Source organism: Pholcus phalangioides, unplaced genomic scaffold (assembly GCF_987345545.1).
Source record: "Pholcus phalangioides strain wild (caught in Gottingen) unplaced genomic scaffold, Ppha-v1.0 ptg000007l_1, whole genome shotgun sequence".
Lineage (NCBI taxonomy): Eukaryota > Metazoa > Arthropoda > Arachnida > Araneae > Pholcidae > Pholcus > Pholcus phalangioides.
In genome coordinates, this window is record NW_028301600.1 from 59,689,145 (window position 1) to 59,701,959 (window position 12,815).

The window sequence follows — 12,815 nt, forward strand, 5'->3', positions numbered from 1 at the left end:
ATGGCTACAGGTGAAATGGACGATGTCAGTGACGTCAAAGCTTCGCGCGGAGTCTTTCTGCTGTAAAAGGTAATTGAAAAAAGTAGGTTTGTGTAGCCAACGGGTTGAGTTATTTGAGATGAAATGTGTACTCTTCCCCCCCCCCCCCTCATATCAGACATTTTCTAACATTCCCGGGGAAGGCGGACCCCTCTTTGGTACGGCCTCGCGTGGGAGTCCGAGAAGTCAAGGAGCTACTTAAAGGCGCTCTGGAAGTAAGCGATTAAGAAACACTGAAATACACCAATGAAACTGCAACATCTAGTGTTACGTCTTGTGAGATAGTTGTCTAATGCAATGCAGAGGCATTCTGTATATGTAACAAAATCAGTGACCGACACAGGACAAGCCTGTTAATAATTTTCCGTCCAGAGGTTTTTTTCGGCTCTTTGTTGGCACAGTTCGTACTTTATAACGCCGCCTCCTCAACTAGGAAGGCCGCTGGATGTTTGTCCCTTTGCTAAGAAGCCAAATTCAATGGGCCTTCCTATTATTGTAAGCGATCGTTGTTTCCTGATGGAGTCCCATGTCGAGGTGGACTCGACACAGGACCGCAAAAGGTTAAAGAAAACACCATTATTTTTGTTTGATTGCAAATTATTTCAAACGCAGCGGTGTTCGTAATGGAATGGAGATTTATAGCCTACATCAAAGAAAGATGCCTGAACAAGAATTCTCAAACTTGTCAGGATAGCGGCACCCTTGGAAATTTCAAATATCTGACGGCGATTGATGACCAGGTTGGATGAGCTCTGGGTTAATCTTGGATAGCTATTCTACGGAAGCACATCGAAAACTGTCTTTTGCTGTGTCATAACAGCAAGAGCCAGAAGTGAACTAGCATAAATCAACTGCATCGGTATGCTTCGTTCGTTTTTGAAATGCTAATTGGTTGTATGGTAATCTGTGCATTGTCCGATATATCATTAAAGAAAATAATTCAAGTTTTAACCTATACATTTGTTCTTTTTCTAGATTCTATCAAAATGAAAAATTGTCGCATTTGCATACCGCATCCACAAAAGAAATGAATTATTTTAACCCTTTATATCAGACATTATGAAAAGTAGAATAAGAAAATTAAAATTTTAGTATAAATGCAATGATAATTACAGTTATGTAAATTATTTGGTAGGTCATTTTAGTTCTAATTAAAGACAAAAAAAAAACGTTTTTGAAACAATTAGTTCAAAATTATCTAACCTGGTACTTCAAACTTGGTTGAAGTACCAGTACAAAAACTCCTGACGTACTTGGTACGCCAGGATTTTTTTAAAAAATAACGTGATATTCACGTATTTCATATAGTGTGTTAATGAAAACAAAATTTGTGTTGGCAGTTTTTTTATGCTATATATACTATTTGATCCGTAATTTGTGCCTTAAGTAGTGTACGTATATCTAAAGATCCAATGTATCGAAGTAGATAAATATTTCCCTCATTTCGTAATGAAATATATATACAGCTTAGACCTTTTTATTTTGATCCCTTAACCCTCTAGCAGTGGCCGGTTTTAGAATTTTTTTTTTGTATGAAAAAAAAAATCCGTGGGGTATTTTTTATCGTCTATCTATATACGGCATTTCACTGGTAAACCATTGATCCAAGATGCACACATTCAATTAAAAAAAGTATGCAAATAACTCATGTCATTCATGTTGCAAGGGGTTGTACAGTCATAAAAGTAAAAAAATAACTTTTTACAAGGACATCCTTTGCTCAAAAACACAGAAAGTTCTTGCCATCTCTCCCGATGCAAAAGAAAAAATTCCACGTTTCTAATTGCAATATTCACAGATATATTCGAATAAAAAAAAACGAAGGTAAAATGAAGAAAGAACAAAACAGCAACAGATGCGGGTAAAACGGCTTACCCGTATTTAATGCTGTTTTTTCCCAACTCCCCTCGAAAACATGTTTTTTTTTTTTTGGCATCAGGGAGACGGGGCAACAACTTTCTAATTGGGTTTTTGAGCATGGGGGGGTCTCCGTATAAAAAGATTTATTTTAATAACTATGCAACCCCTTGCAACATGAATGACGTATCAGAGTTTTATACGTTATTTAGATAAGTTTTCTAATTGGAAGTACGCCTCCTGGATAAACGGTACACTAGTAATGCCGTGCGTGCTGTTACCTATGTACCCTGTATATTTTCAGTGATTATTTTTTGGCATTAAATTTTGTCAAAACGAATTTGTTCAATGGATAGTCAATAGATGTGTTTTATTTATACATTATGACGCAAAATTAGAAAAAATTTTCAGAAATGAAATTTCCTAATTTTTATATGAGCGTTGTGACAAACGAATGTTTTTGACTGAATTGCAGTCTATTTCCGTGGTAGATTATGCGCTAAGAATGATTGAAATTGCATTAATATGCCAAAGGAAAAAACACAAAAAAAGAGGCAGAAATGATTTTTAACCACACACTTTACTGATTTACCGCATGCTATCACTTCAACCACTATGTGGTTGCAATACAGAAATTGATACATTCCAGACCAGCAATCTTCTGATGTAAAGAGGTCGATCAAATGAGGTGTGGAATGTACAGTGATGTGACAGATATACTGAAGTCCTGACTAGGCACATGTCGGGCAGACGCGAAGCAAAACTTCCCCCCTAAAAATATGCAGTTAAAAACAAGCTCTAATAGTAAAAAAAAAAATTAAACTTTGAATACAAGAAAATTTCGAGAAAATATACATATACCAATAGCGCTCTCTTTTGCAATCAACATCTTTCTACATAAGGCACCCTATTTGCTTTGATTTTCACATTTTGTTGTTGCAGTTACAACTTGATAACACAACTTTTAACTAATATTTCTTATAACCATCACAAAACCGCACACACACACCTGTAAGAACTCAAGATCTAATTTTTTTAGAAGAAAAAAAATAACCACACAACTCTGAGCTACACACGATTCAAAGCTTGCACACAAAAAAAAAAATAATAATTTGTTTTAAAAAACATCTAATTAAATTCCACAAGAAAAAAAAGCACTCATTTGCTCAATATACTCTCATAGCCAATGAATGAAGAAACAATGCGTGCATGGCAGTGATAAAATTAAAAGACAAAATTTATTTTTTTCGCTGAAGATTTGCAACTTTTGTATATGCAGCAGAGTATATAATTTTTTGCGGTTTCAGAGTTAGAAAATGTCCCACCTAGTGAATGAGGGATGAAATTTTCTAAAATGGAAATAGTTACAAAGCAATATAACTGTATATTAATATTTAAAGCTTTTTAAAAGCTATTTTAGCATATAAACATGTATGTTTGAATCGAACAGCTTCATCTCAGAATTGCAAGAATTACAATAATTCAATGGCTGATATAATCATGTCTATCCCCAAATTAAAGTTTGTTTATTGAAATACTGTGGTAGAAACAATTCTGTTGAATAGAAATATCAATTATACAGAATACTCAACATCCTTTTCCCGCACAAGTATACATAACTTCCAATATACTCTCTCAAACAGAAACTTCAAATTTTTATGAAAACAACGAATCGTATTGATGTTGGCAGCTCTGCTTGCCACACATTTTCGAGTCTGTTTTCCGAAATGGGAAGTTTCATCCTAAAATCTGGGGTGGGGGGGGGGATGTTGGGATTTGCAATTTATACTTTTTTACATTGACACATTGTTGATGGATTGACAGCAACTCGTATCTTGTGCGTGCCCAAAAAGTTAGTGATAATGATAAATTGATACGATTAAAATTGTGGAATAAAGGCTTGTGAAACATTCAATCCAGTTAGGAACAATAGAAAAAAAAACACAATAAACAAAGATTAATACATTATACTTTTGCACATTAACAAATTCTCATTACTTTTTTTTTTCCATGAGGAAAAATCTCTATTGAAAATAGCACAAGCATCAATACAATGAAATATTCACATTGTTTCAAGCATCGTACATATATTTGACACTTTCTAAACAAAAAATGTGGGAAGATTCATTTCACGATATACCATCAACAATGTGTTAAGCCATAAATGCCTTGTATGCTATGAAAGCTTCAACTATAAGAGTAGAAAATAAGATTATATTAATTAAAATTACAACTTCAATACAAAAATATATTAAAAAGTATATATAAATGTGAAACAAAAAATCTTGTAATTCATGTTTATACTACTCGTGTTTCAGTCTTGTAATTCTGTAAATTCCACAGCAATATAAAGCATTTTAATTTATTCAGTATTAGATATCTTGATTATCATATGTGTACTGTTACTATTCACACAAGGTGAAAATTTATGTAACATACAAGACCAATGTAAGAAAAACTGAAGCAACTACTGCAGTAAAGTTGTGTTGAGTTCAGGTTATATACTCATTTAAAGCTTTACTTTTCAGCAAAGACAGCTGAAAAATTTATATTTACAAAATATATCACTCATAAGAAAATAAACACTTTTATAGTGCACGGAAGTAATGGTAGAACAATATAGATCATGGGCAAAATCAGCAATGTGCCAGTCTACAGCATTGGAATTGTAAGAAAGACCTGTAAATCATATCAGTCATTTTATTTGCAATGACTAGCACTTCAAAAACTACTCTGTTCATTCAAATATACAACCACTCTTCAAAGGTTTGTAGAAAATAAAAACGTCAGTGCAGTTCAAAAGAGAACAGGTTCTCAATTTGACTATTTTCTATCTGTATCAAAAAAATGTTAGCTATTATCAACATACATCACCGGTATAAAAACTGATTAAAAAAAAACTGATCATGAAAACATACAGTGAATTCATACCAGGAAAATCTCACATGATTAATTTATAATATTCCAATCATTTCGTAATATAAACGGGTGATAAAATACAATGGGCATATCAAAATTATTAATTAGCATCAATAATTTGCACTCTCATACTCGACATCGCATATATGAAATCAGGATTCAGATTTTGCTTGAACGTTCTGGTTAATTCTAATGTTATGTAACTCAGAGATAGATTACAAAAAAAAAATAAAAAGATGGCTATTTGATTGATTAGAAACAATATAAAATGAAAATTAAATACTTTCCTTGAAGTTCAACTCATCTTGAGCTACGAGATTTAAAATGAAAGAAAACTAGACAATTCATTTTCCTGATAAAATCAATCCAAGAAAGTGTTCATATACTAAATATATATTTACAGCTTCATAAGGAATATGCTAAAATATAAATAGGCTAAAAACAAAGAATACAGCACATCAGAGTTTACAAGGAAGCGCATCATGAGGATACAAAAACATTTTGAATGATATATTTGTATTAATCTCAATGACCAATATTCAAACACTTTTATAATTAAAAAAAAGTTGACTAATATGCACACTTTTTAGATATATAATAGTAAATTACTTATGCGTGAATTCTTCACTCTCTACAGAAAACCAAAATAAACTAACTGTACATCCTCCACATCAAGTGAAGAAATTTATATGAAGGAAATAACTAGTTGAACACATATATAAGAAATTTACTATATTTTTGTTTATTAAGGAAGAATATTACAACCAAGACATCTTTAACATTTGTTTTGTATTTATCGAACACCAAAAATCAAAAGATTTCCATATAAGCATTTATTTTAAATAAACAATTTTCTTTTGAGAATACTTTTCTTTCATATTTAACACTAGCAATTTAACATGTTTTAGGAGTGACAATTCTACCAATACATATTGTTATATTCTGGGCAATTAATTCAAAATTATTCTGTTGATTAAGTTCCACTCATTGTATGATGGAACACAGAGTGGCATAACAACCAGGAACTTCCAAAAGCTTGTTAGATGAATGCTACAAACATATACATGCATTTCAAACTCAAATTTAATAATGAAACTTGGAAAATAAAAAGCACATACAAAACCACAATGAGAAAACAAATAAATTGGTTTTGCCAATCTAAACAATAAACACATGCTTGTGGAGGTTTTTTTTTTTGTATTGGCACTGCAAGCTTAAGTAATTGTACTGAAATAAGCACATTGGTTCAACTTGAGAACTAATCAATTGTAGCAGCAGCAAACACAAAATTACAGAAATCAAAAATATTGGGAGATAAGGTTGCTTATTCATTCAGAATGGACGGAGGTGTACAAATATTAGTTACATACGGCATATAGGCCTATATATATATATATATATGGCATTTTTCTTTAAAGGCACTTGTAAAGTAAAAATGAAAGGAAAAGAATTCATGTGTTTCTACCATCCTCAACACAATCCAATATCAGTAGCAGTTTCTTTGGCGTGAAGTCTATCCCGTACTTCACAAGCAACATTTACTAACACATAAAGGCGGTTGAGTGACTCATCAACATTGGAACATGGTGGAGTCAGAGGGGGTGTATTGGAAGTTGGCCAAAGTTCGTTGGATGAATGATCACTCTTAGAAGAAACTGAGGAATATATATATGGAGAAAAGCACCCAAAATTTGTATTGGCATCATTGGCGGCATTGACATCGTGATTTATACTTTCATCATTTCCATCCTTAATGGGCAAAAAATTATTGCACTCATTATTCTGCATCAATGGAGACTCATACTTTGAACTAGAAGGATTTAAAAGTTCTTGCTCATGGGTCCTTTGCCATCGTTTAGTGAGCTTTAGAGGTGAATTGTGACTTGCATCTTGAGATGAGCTGACTTGAGAAGAGCAAGTGGATGTTGATGTGCTTCCATCAGAGTCCTCACTATCAGCATCCATGTCAGTGGCACTACCATCAGTGAGCGACACTGGACTGGGATGCGATTCTATGGGCCGTATATATGGATTATTTGGCTTGTTGGAAACAGTAGATGATGATGGTGACGATGACGATCGGTTAGTTGAAACATTGCTCTTGCGCGTGATTGTGAACTGATGGGGGTCCTGACCTTCTTTACGGATGATGTCTGGCAGAATGCGTCGTCTGGCATTAATGAACCAATTGCAGACTTGTAGGTTTGTGAGTTTGGCATCTTCAGCAAGCTTGGCTTTTTCTTTATCAGATGGATATGCACTGTATCGGTGTTCATACAGCCACATGCGCAGAATGTGAACCGACTCCTTTGGCAAATTTCCCCTTCGCTTACGTTCACGGTGTGTTGTCTCATTGTTATGACGAGTCTCGGACCGAGCGTATGGCATCCTGTCCTGACACAATTGCATCGAAACACTCTCCTTGCCTGCAAGACAAAATATGGGTATCAAAATTAACAGCATAATAGAATAGCACCAAATCATCAACTCTCATGAAGAAAAAAAAACTTTTGGGAGCATTATGTACAATGAAAGTTAGTAAAACTTGGTTGGTTCTAGAAATGGTTCAATCATTTGAAATTGCTCAACAGCGAAACAATTTTAAAGAAAACATGGAACATGTGAAAGATGATGTCGCTTGAATCAATGCGAAAAATCAGCAGTTGTAACTTAGGAACCACACTTTCACTGGGGAAATCCTTTCAAAATGAAATCCTTATTTAACACTCCTGAAGTCACATAATCTATGAACATTCCAATAATTTCAATACCAGTAAAGATTTCAGATCGTAACAAAACCAGGTGCCTCGCTTTGCTTGCGATCAGAAAAAATGATTGGAAAATAAGTATTTTTTAGATTTTTTTTATTACTCCATCCACTAACCAAACGTCTGGTTCTATTTTCAATTGTAGACCATGGCTTAACTTACCAGAGGAATCAAGTAATCGGAATGACTCCAGCTGTAAATGTGTGTTAGCATATGGTTTCAATAATAACTGCAACAGAGTCATTTGATGATTTCAAGTCTTCCTTGATCCAATTCTTCATACTTGATAAGGTCGCACGAACAAAATTTGTTGGCCCCGGGATATGAATGTTTATGCACAATTCAGTAGTTAAACTGAAAGTTGCAACACTTTCTAGTATAAAATATGACAAATAAGAAATATTTATTGCTATATATTTACTAGCTTTATGTAAACCAGTGTTTCCCAAAGTGGGCAATATCGCCCCTTCGGGGGGGGGGGGAAGGGTGCGGTAGAAGCTATATCGGTTTAGCATAGGATCCTATGGGTTGCTTCTTGAGTTGCGGGGGAGGGGGGGGGGGCAATGAGAAAAAAATGTTCAAGGAAGGTGATAGAACAAAAAGGTTAGCAAACTATGACATGAATGTTATAAAATACAGCATGGGCGGAGATACGGGGAGGGGGGGGGCCAGCGTCAAAGATGGAGTCGACAGATCTAATGTATATGCATATACATGAATTGACATCATCATCGTGCCCCCTCCCCCAGAAATCCAAGTCTATCTCCGCCTATGCAAAGAGATGTCTGACTAATTTCTCTCTCTGATACAAATAATCAAAGTTTACATAAGTCTTGGCTCTAACAGAACTTAACAAGTAACCTGCCCTAACTTGACATACCAAGTTTAATCATATCGTTTTCTCATAGAGAATTGGTGTACGCAAATAAACCGGGCAAAAACTTCCTTAAATTTGAGTTTGAGGCGACTAAAGGGATGAGAAATGGAATTAAAGCTGCAGTACTGATCAATGATATATAAGGTTAATATGCTAAAGAAAAAGGGTTGCTGTCATCAAAAAGTAATGTTTAACAAAACCTGTCCCACCCAAGAGTATACAGTAAATCATACATGACATACACAGGACTGCAACTAGATGCTTGGTCAGCAAAAGCAAGCACGCATTTTGGCAGCCCCTTGCAATGTCAAAGGAGGGATAAAAGGGTGAAATTTGCATTCTCCCTTGTTTGGTGCAACAGTTCTGCCTGCTCCTCCCTGGTTGCGGCCCAGAATATACAATTTGAACAATAGTGATTTTTGATGAAGTTATTTAAACATAAACACCAAGAATATCATCTACATCAAATGAAGAAAATAGTTTTGCATATAATCATTTATACAAAGGTTCTAGCAGCTGGCTGATGCAAAAATAAATCCAGGAAAGAAAATTCAACTGTTTCCACGGGAAATCGAACCCATGTCCTCTTCACTTGCCGGGTGAGCGCTCTAGACCACTAGTATGCTACAAAGTCAACAAACTTCCTTTCTTAGAGCTTGTGTGCACTGAACGTGTCCGTAGAGACAGTTAGACCTAACTCAGGACAAAAATAAAATTTTGACACTGCCACCACATGGTGACTTGTCCGAAGAGAGATGTCACTCATCAGTCATAAAATTTGCATAAAATCGATTGAATGTGTCCTAAAATGTCAAATTACCTTTCCTTCTTTGTTTCAAAAAATTAGAACATCTGAATTGAAACAAATTATTACATGAAAATATTCATGTAAATTGATCAAATAAGTGTTCGCAAGTCTTCTCTGGTTATGTATGTTAAGCTAGAACAGTTCAATCTTAACATTACTAGTACAAAAAGAGGACATTTCTGTGAACGTAAAATAAATATTTGCTTGGACAGTATGAGAAATTGCGTGCTGATATCGTGCAAATATGTTGTACTGTGGCCATCTATGGCCTTGACCATGGATTTCATGCATCAAATACAAATACAACGCCACAACAGGCAAATTGCCCAACGAGGTGGCTAACTTAAGAACATCATGGATCCCCGAGCCATTTTTTTTTTGGAGGCCCTACCTACTACTGTTACACCACATATGCACCCCCCCAACGAATCGGTACATGCGGGAATGTGCGTGTAGTGCAACCTGACGTAAAGTTTGTTTCTGTGTTATGCTTGTTATGTAGTGTTGCCATCTGCCACCAGTTTTTCTAACTATGAGTGAAGTGTTATGATTGAATGATTTATCGTTGTAGGACTGTTGCTCTCTGTGGCGAGACTTTTTAACGGGGAGATCGGCTCGCATTTGCGCCTTGAAGTTGGGAACCACAGGAAACCAACTTCAGCCGACCACCACTGTGGGGTTCGAACCCGGATCCTCGCATCGCGAGTCCGGATTGGAACTTAATCTTGAATCCTCCCATTGCCACTATTGCAGACCAGATAGCAGCTTGTTTACAGTTGATCAGCTTTTTTTTTCTTTTAGTATGACTACACAATTTCTTAATAGGATCAGTGTCAAGTACAATCATCAGATATCACGAAGCGAAATATCGAAGATGTTTGATGGACATTGACGAAGTGTTGATCCACAATCTGTGTTTTCCATTTTCAAAGTCTTCAGTTGCTGCAACCAAAAAAATAGAGACCAATAAATCAGAACACGTCTCTGGATGGAAGTGTGCATTAGGATCTCTAACTTTTGATTCCAGAAGTGTAAAATTCCTATGTACATGGCAATATCATTTGCCATCACGATTTTGCCCATGTGAATTGCTGCAGCCAGGACCGAAACTAGGGGGGGGGGGGAGCAGGCGGATCTCATGCCCCGGGCGCTGGACCCGAGGGGGTGCAAATTTCATTCTGAAACCTCTCCTACAACATTACAACAAGGGGGCGTCAAAATGCGCGTTTGCCCCGGGTGACCAAGCATCTAGTTGCTTGGCCCTGGCTGCAGCATCAGTACAGCTTCTTGGAATATGATATAGGGCTTTCAAATTAAAAAAAAAATAAATATTTTCGCAACAAAAATTAAAATATAAAAAAATCCTTTTTGTATGCCATTTTAATCAATTTCTGTTAATTGCTTTTTTCAACGCAAAATTTCTCTCGAAAAAATTCCTTATGCCCCTCAAACTCCCTCCAAGAGTCGATCCTGATAACATCTTTTGATCAATGGTACCATTGCCTATTTTATTTGCATATTCCAGTTCCCCTTCAGGATACCAAGTTGGGGTATATGCATGTAAGTTTTGGTTTTTAGAAGCATCTATTTTCTTCAGTTTAGGATTCGAAAACTGAGAAAGGGCGACACCTGTGCACATATTTAATATCGCCACTTTTCCGATTTCCATAACAGATGGCGCCACCATTCTGATAAATAAAACCTAACATAATTTTTCCCAAATAATTCCTTAACAGCAAAAACAGATAAAATTCTGAGAATTTCGACAGCTATTGGTCAATGTGTTTTAGAAAAAAAAACCCCACAGAAACACCATGTTAATGAAGAGGTATGTTTGAACGTGGAGAAAAAAAAATTCCCCTTGGGGGAAAAAAAAAGATAATTTTGGAAACTTGAAAAAGAGGACAAAGAAGCGTATTTTCTGAAACGTAGGGAAACGCTCGAAATGACAAAAAAGAGGACGTCTGGTAATCCTACTTCAGACTAAAAAAGCAAAACCTGAGAACTAACTCCATAAAATATCAAGAAATGTTATTAAATTATCAATACACACGAGTCTTGTAGCATTGTTGTTCATCTTATCCGTAACCTAAACAGAGTTTAGCCCGTTTCGAAATGAATATAGTGATCAAAATAATGGGAAAAATCTTAGTTTAGTAAAAACTATTGCTAAGTTAGAAATCATAATCGGCTCTCAAGTTCAAATCAACTATTAAGTTGTATCAATATAATGTAGAGGGCAGCACAAGAAAGATATTTGCAACCATATCCGAATCCAATGATGTGATGTTATGTAATGACAGCGATTTTCCCAGTAGCAAATAGATGAAAACTCGTGTTATCGGCTGAACCGGATCTAAAGACTATATATTCGAACATCGTGCATAATTTTTTTATGCTCATATTTGAAGCATTCCCATTCGTTGAGGTTATGACAGCTTTCAATTAAATGATTAAAACTAAATTTCATTTAATCGGTTTTTTATGACCCCACACATCGGTAATTTTTTTTGTAAAAAATGCCCAATTTTGAATACCATCCAGCCTTAATTAAAAACCTATTTCCAATTTCATGACTATCTTTCAAACACTAATCCCGATCAGGCTATAACCGACATGTGCACGAGTTGGATTCGATTTAAAATGTGGCATATATATTGTCGATAATATCTTCCACGCATACATGGAAAATATTATCGATAAATTGTTTCAATTAGCATTTTATTACGAGCAAATTTTCCCTATTATTGCTAAAAAAATATTCTAAACCACGTAATTATGCAATAATGTCCATCGAATATTTTTCAATAGTTTTATCAATCACCAAGTATGTATGTTTGAAACGACACACTGCTTAATTTTGCTTGAATAAAATACTATAGCAAAATTACACAGCAAATGAAGTCCAAACTGTGTTTTCACCTGCTGAAAGCTTCCGGAAAGAAAATATATCATTAGTATGTAGGTTTTTCGTTATAGGAATACTATATATTTAATAAAAAAATTTAGTTTCTTTTCAGAAATAAAACCCCTTCCTCGAAAGTCGAAAATTAAATATTACCGCATAACCAACGTGACAATCCAAAAATGACCGAATTTGAACGATGATGTTTATTACGCGCAGTTGATTTACAACTTATTCAAGTAGAGAAACATTCTGGATATAAATAAAGTACTGCAACGGATTGCTAGTTTTTCTTTGATGCACACCTTAGATAGCTTTCTTTGGTGTCAGTGTCGTCTCGAAGTCGGGAACACGGTTTCTTGGATAAGGTACAGCGCAAAGTTCAAGTCAAATGCTATCAGTATACGAAGGCGGGAATAGCTACTGATAGGTGAATGCGTTTATGAAAGAAACCTTGGACTACGGACTCAAAAAAAGAAAAAAAAATTCACATACACTAGGCACTTATTCTTTCTTGAATTCTCAACTGAGAAAAGAGCATAACATACAAGAGTAGCAGCAGCAGCCATTCTCTCACACCAAAATCAACTCTAAAAATTCGAACCCGGAAATATTGCATGCACGATGCTTTTATCTCGCTTT

At 35.2% G+C, this 12,815-nt stretch overlaps 1 protein-coding gene across 5 annotated transcripts in view; it reads right to left on the minus strand.

Annotated features, from left to right (window-relative positions):
* Positions 1 to 2,457: 2,457 nt before the first annotated feature.
* Positions 2,458 to 12,815, minus strand: part of LOC149085569 (uncharacterized) — a 94,127-nt gene continuing 83,769 nt past the window's right edge. For all 5 annotated transcript variants that reach the window (XM_089233685.1, XM_089233682.1, XM_089233684.1 and 2 more), the window contains one exon: positions 2,458 to 7,241. In XM_089233685.1, the coding sequence (XP_089089811.1) occupies positions 6,286 to 7,224 (939 nt within the window). In that variant the 5' untranslated portion in view covers positions 7,225 to 7,241 and the 3' untranslated portion in view covers positions 2,458 to 6,285. The remainder of the gene's footprint in view (positions 7,242 to 12,815) is intronic.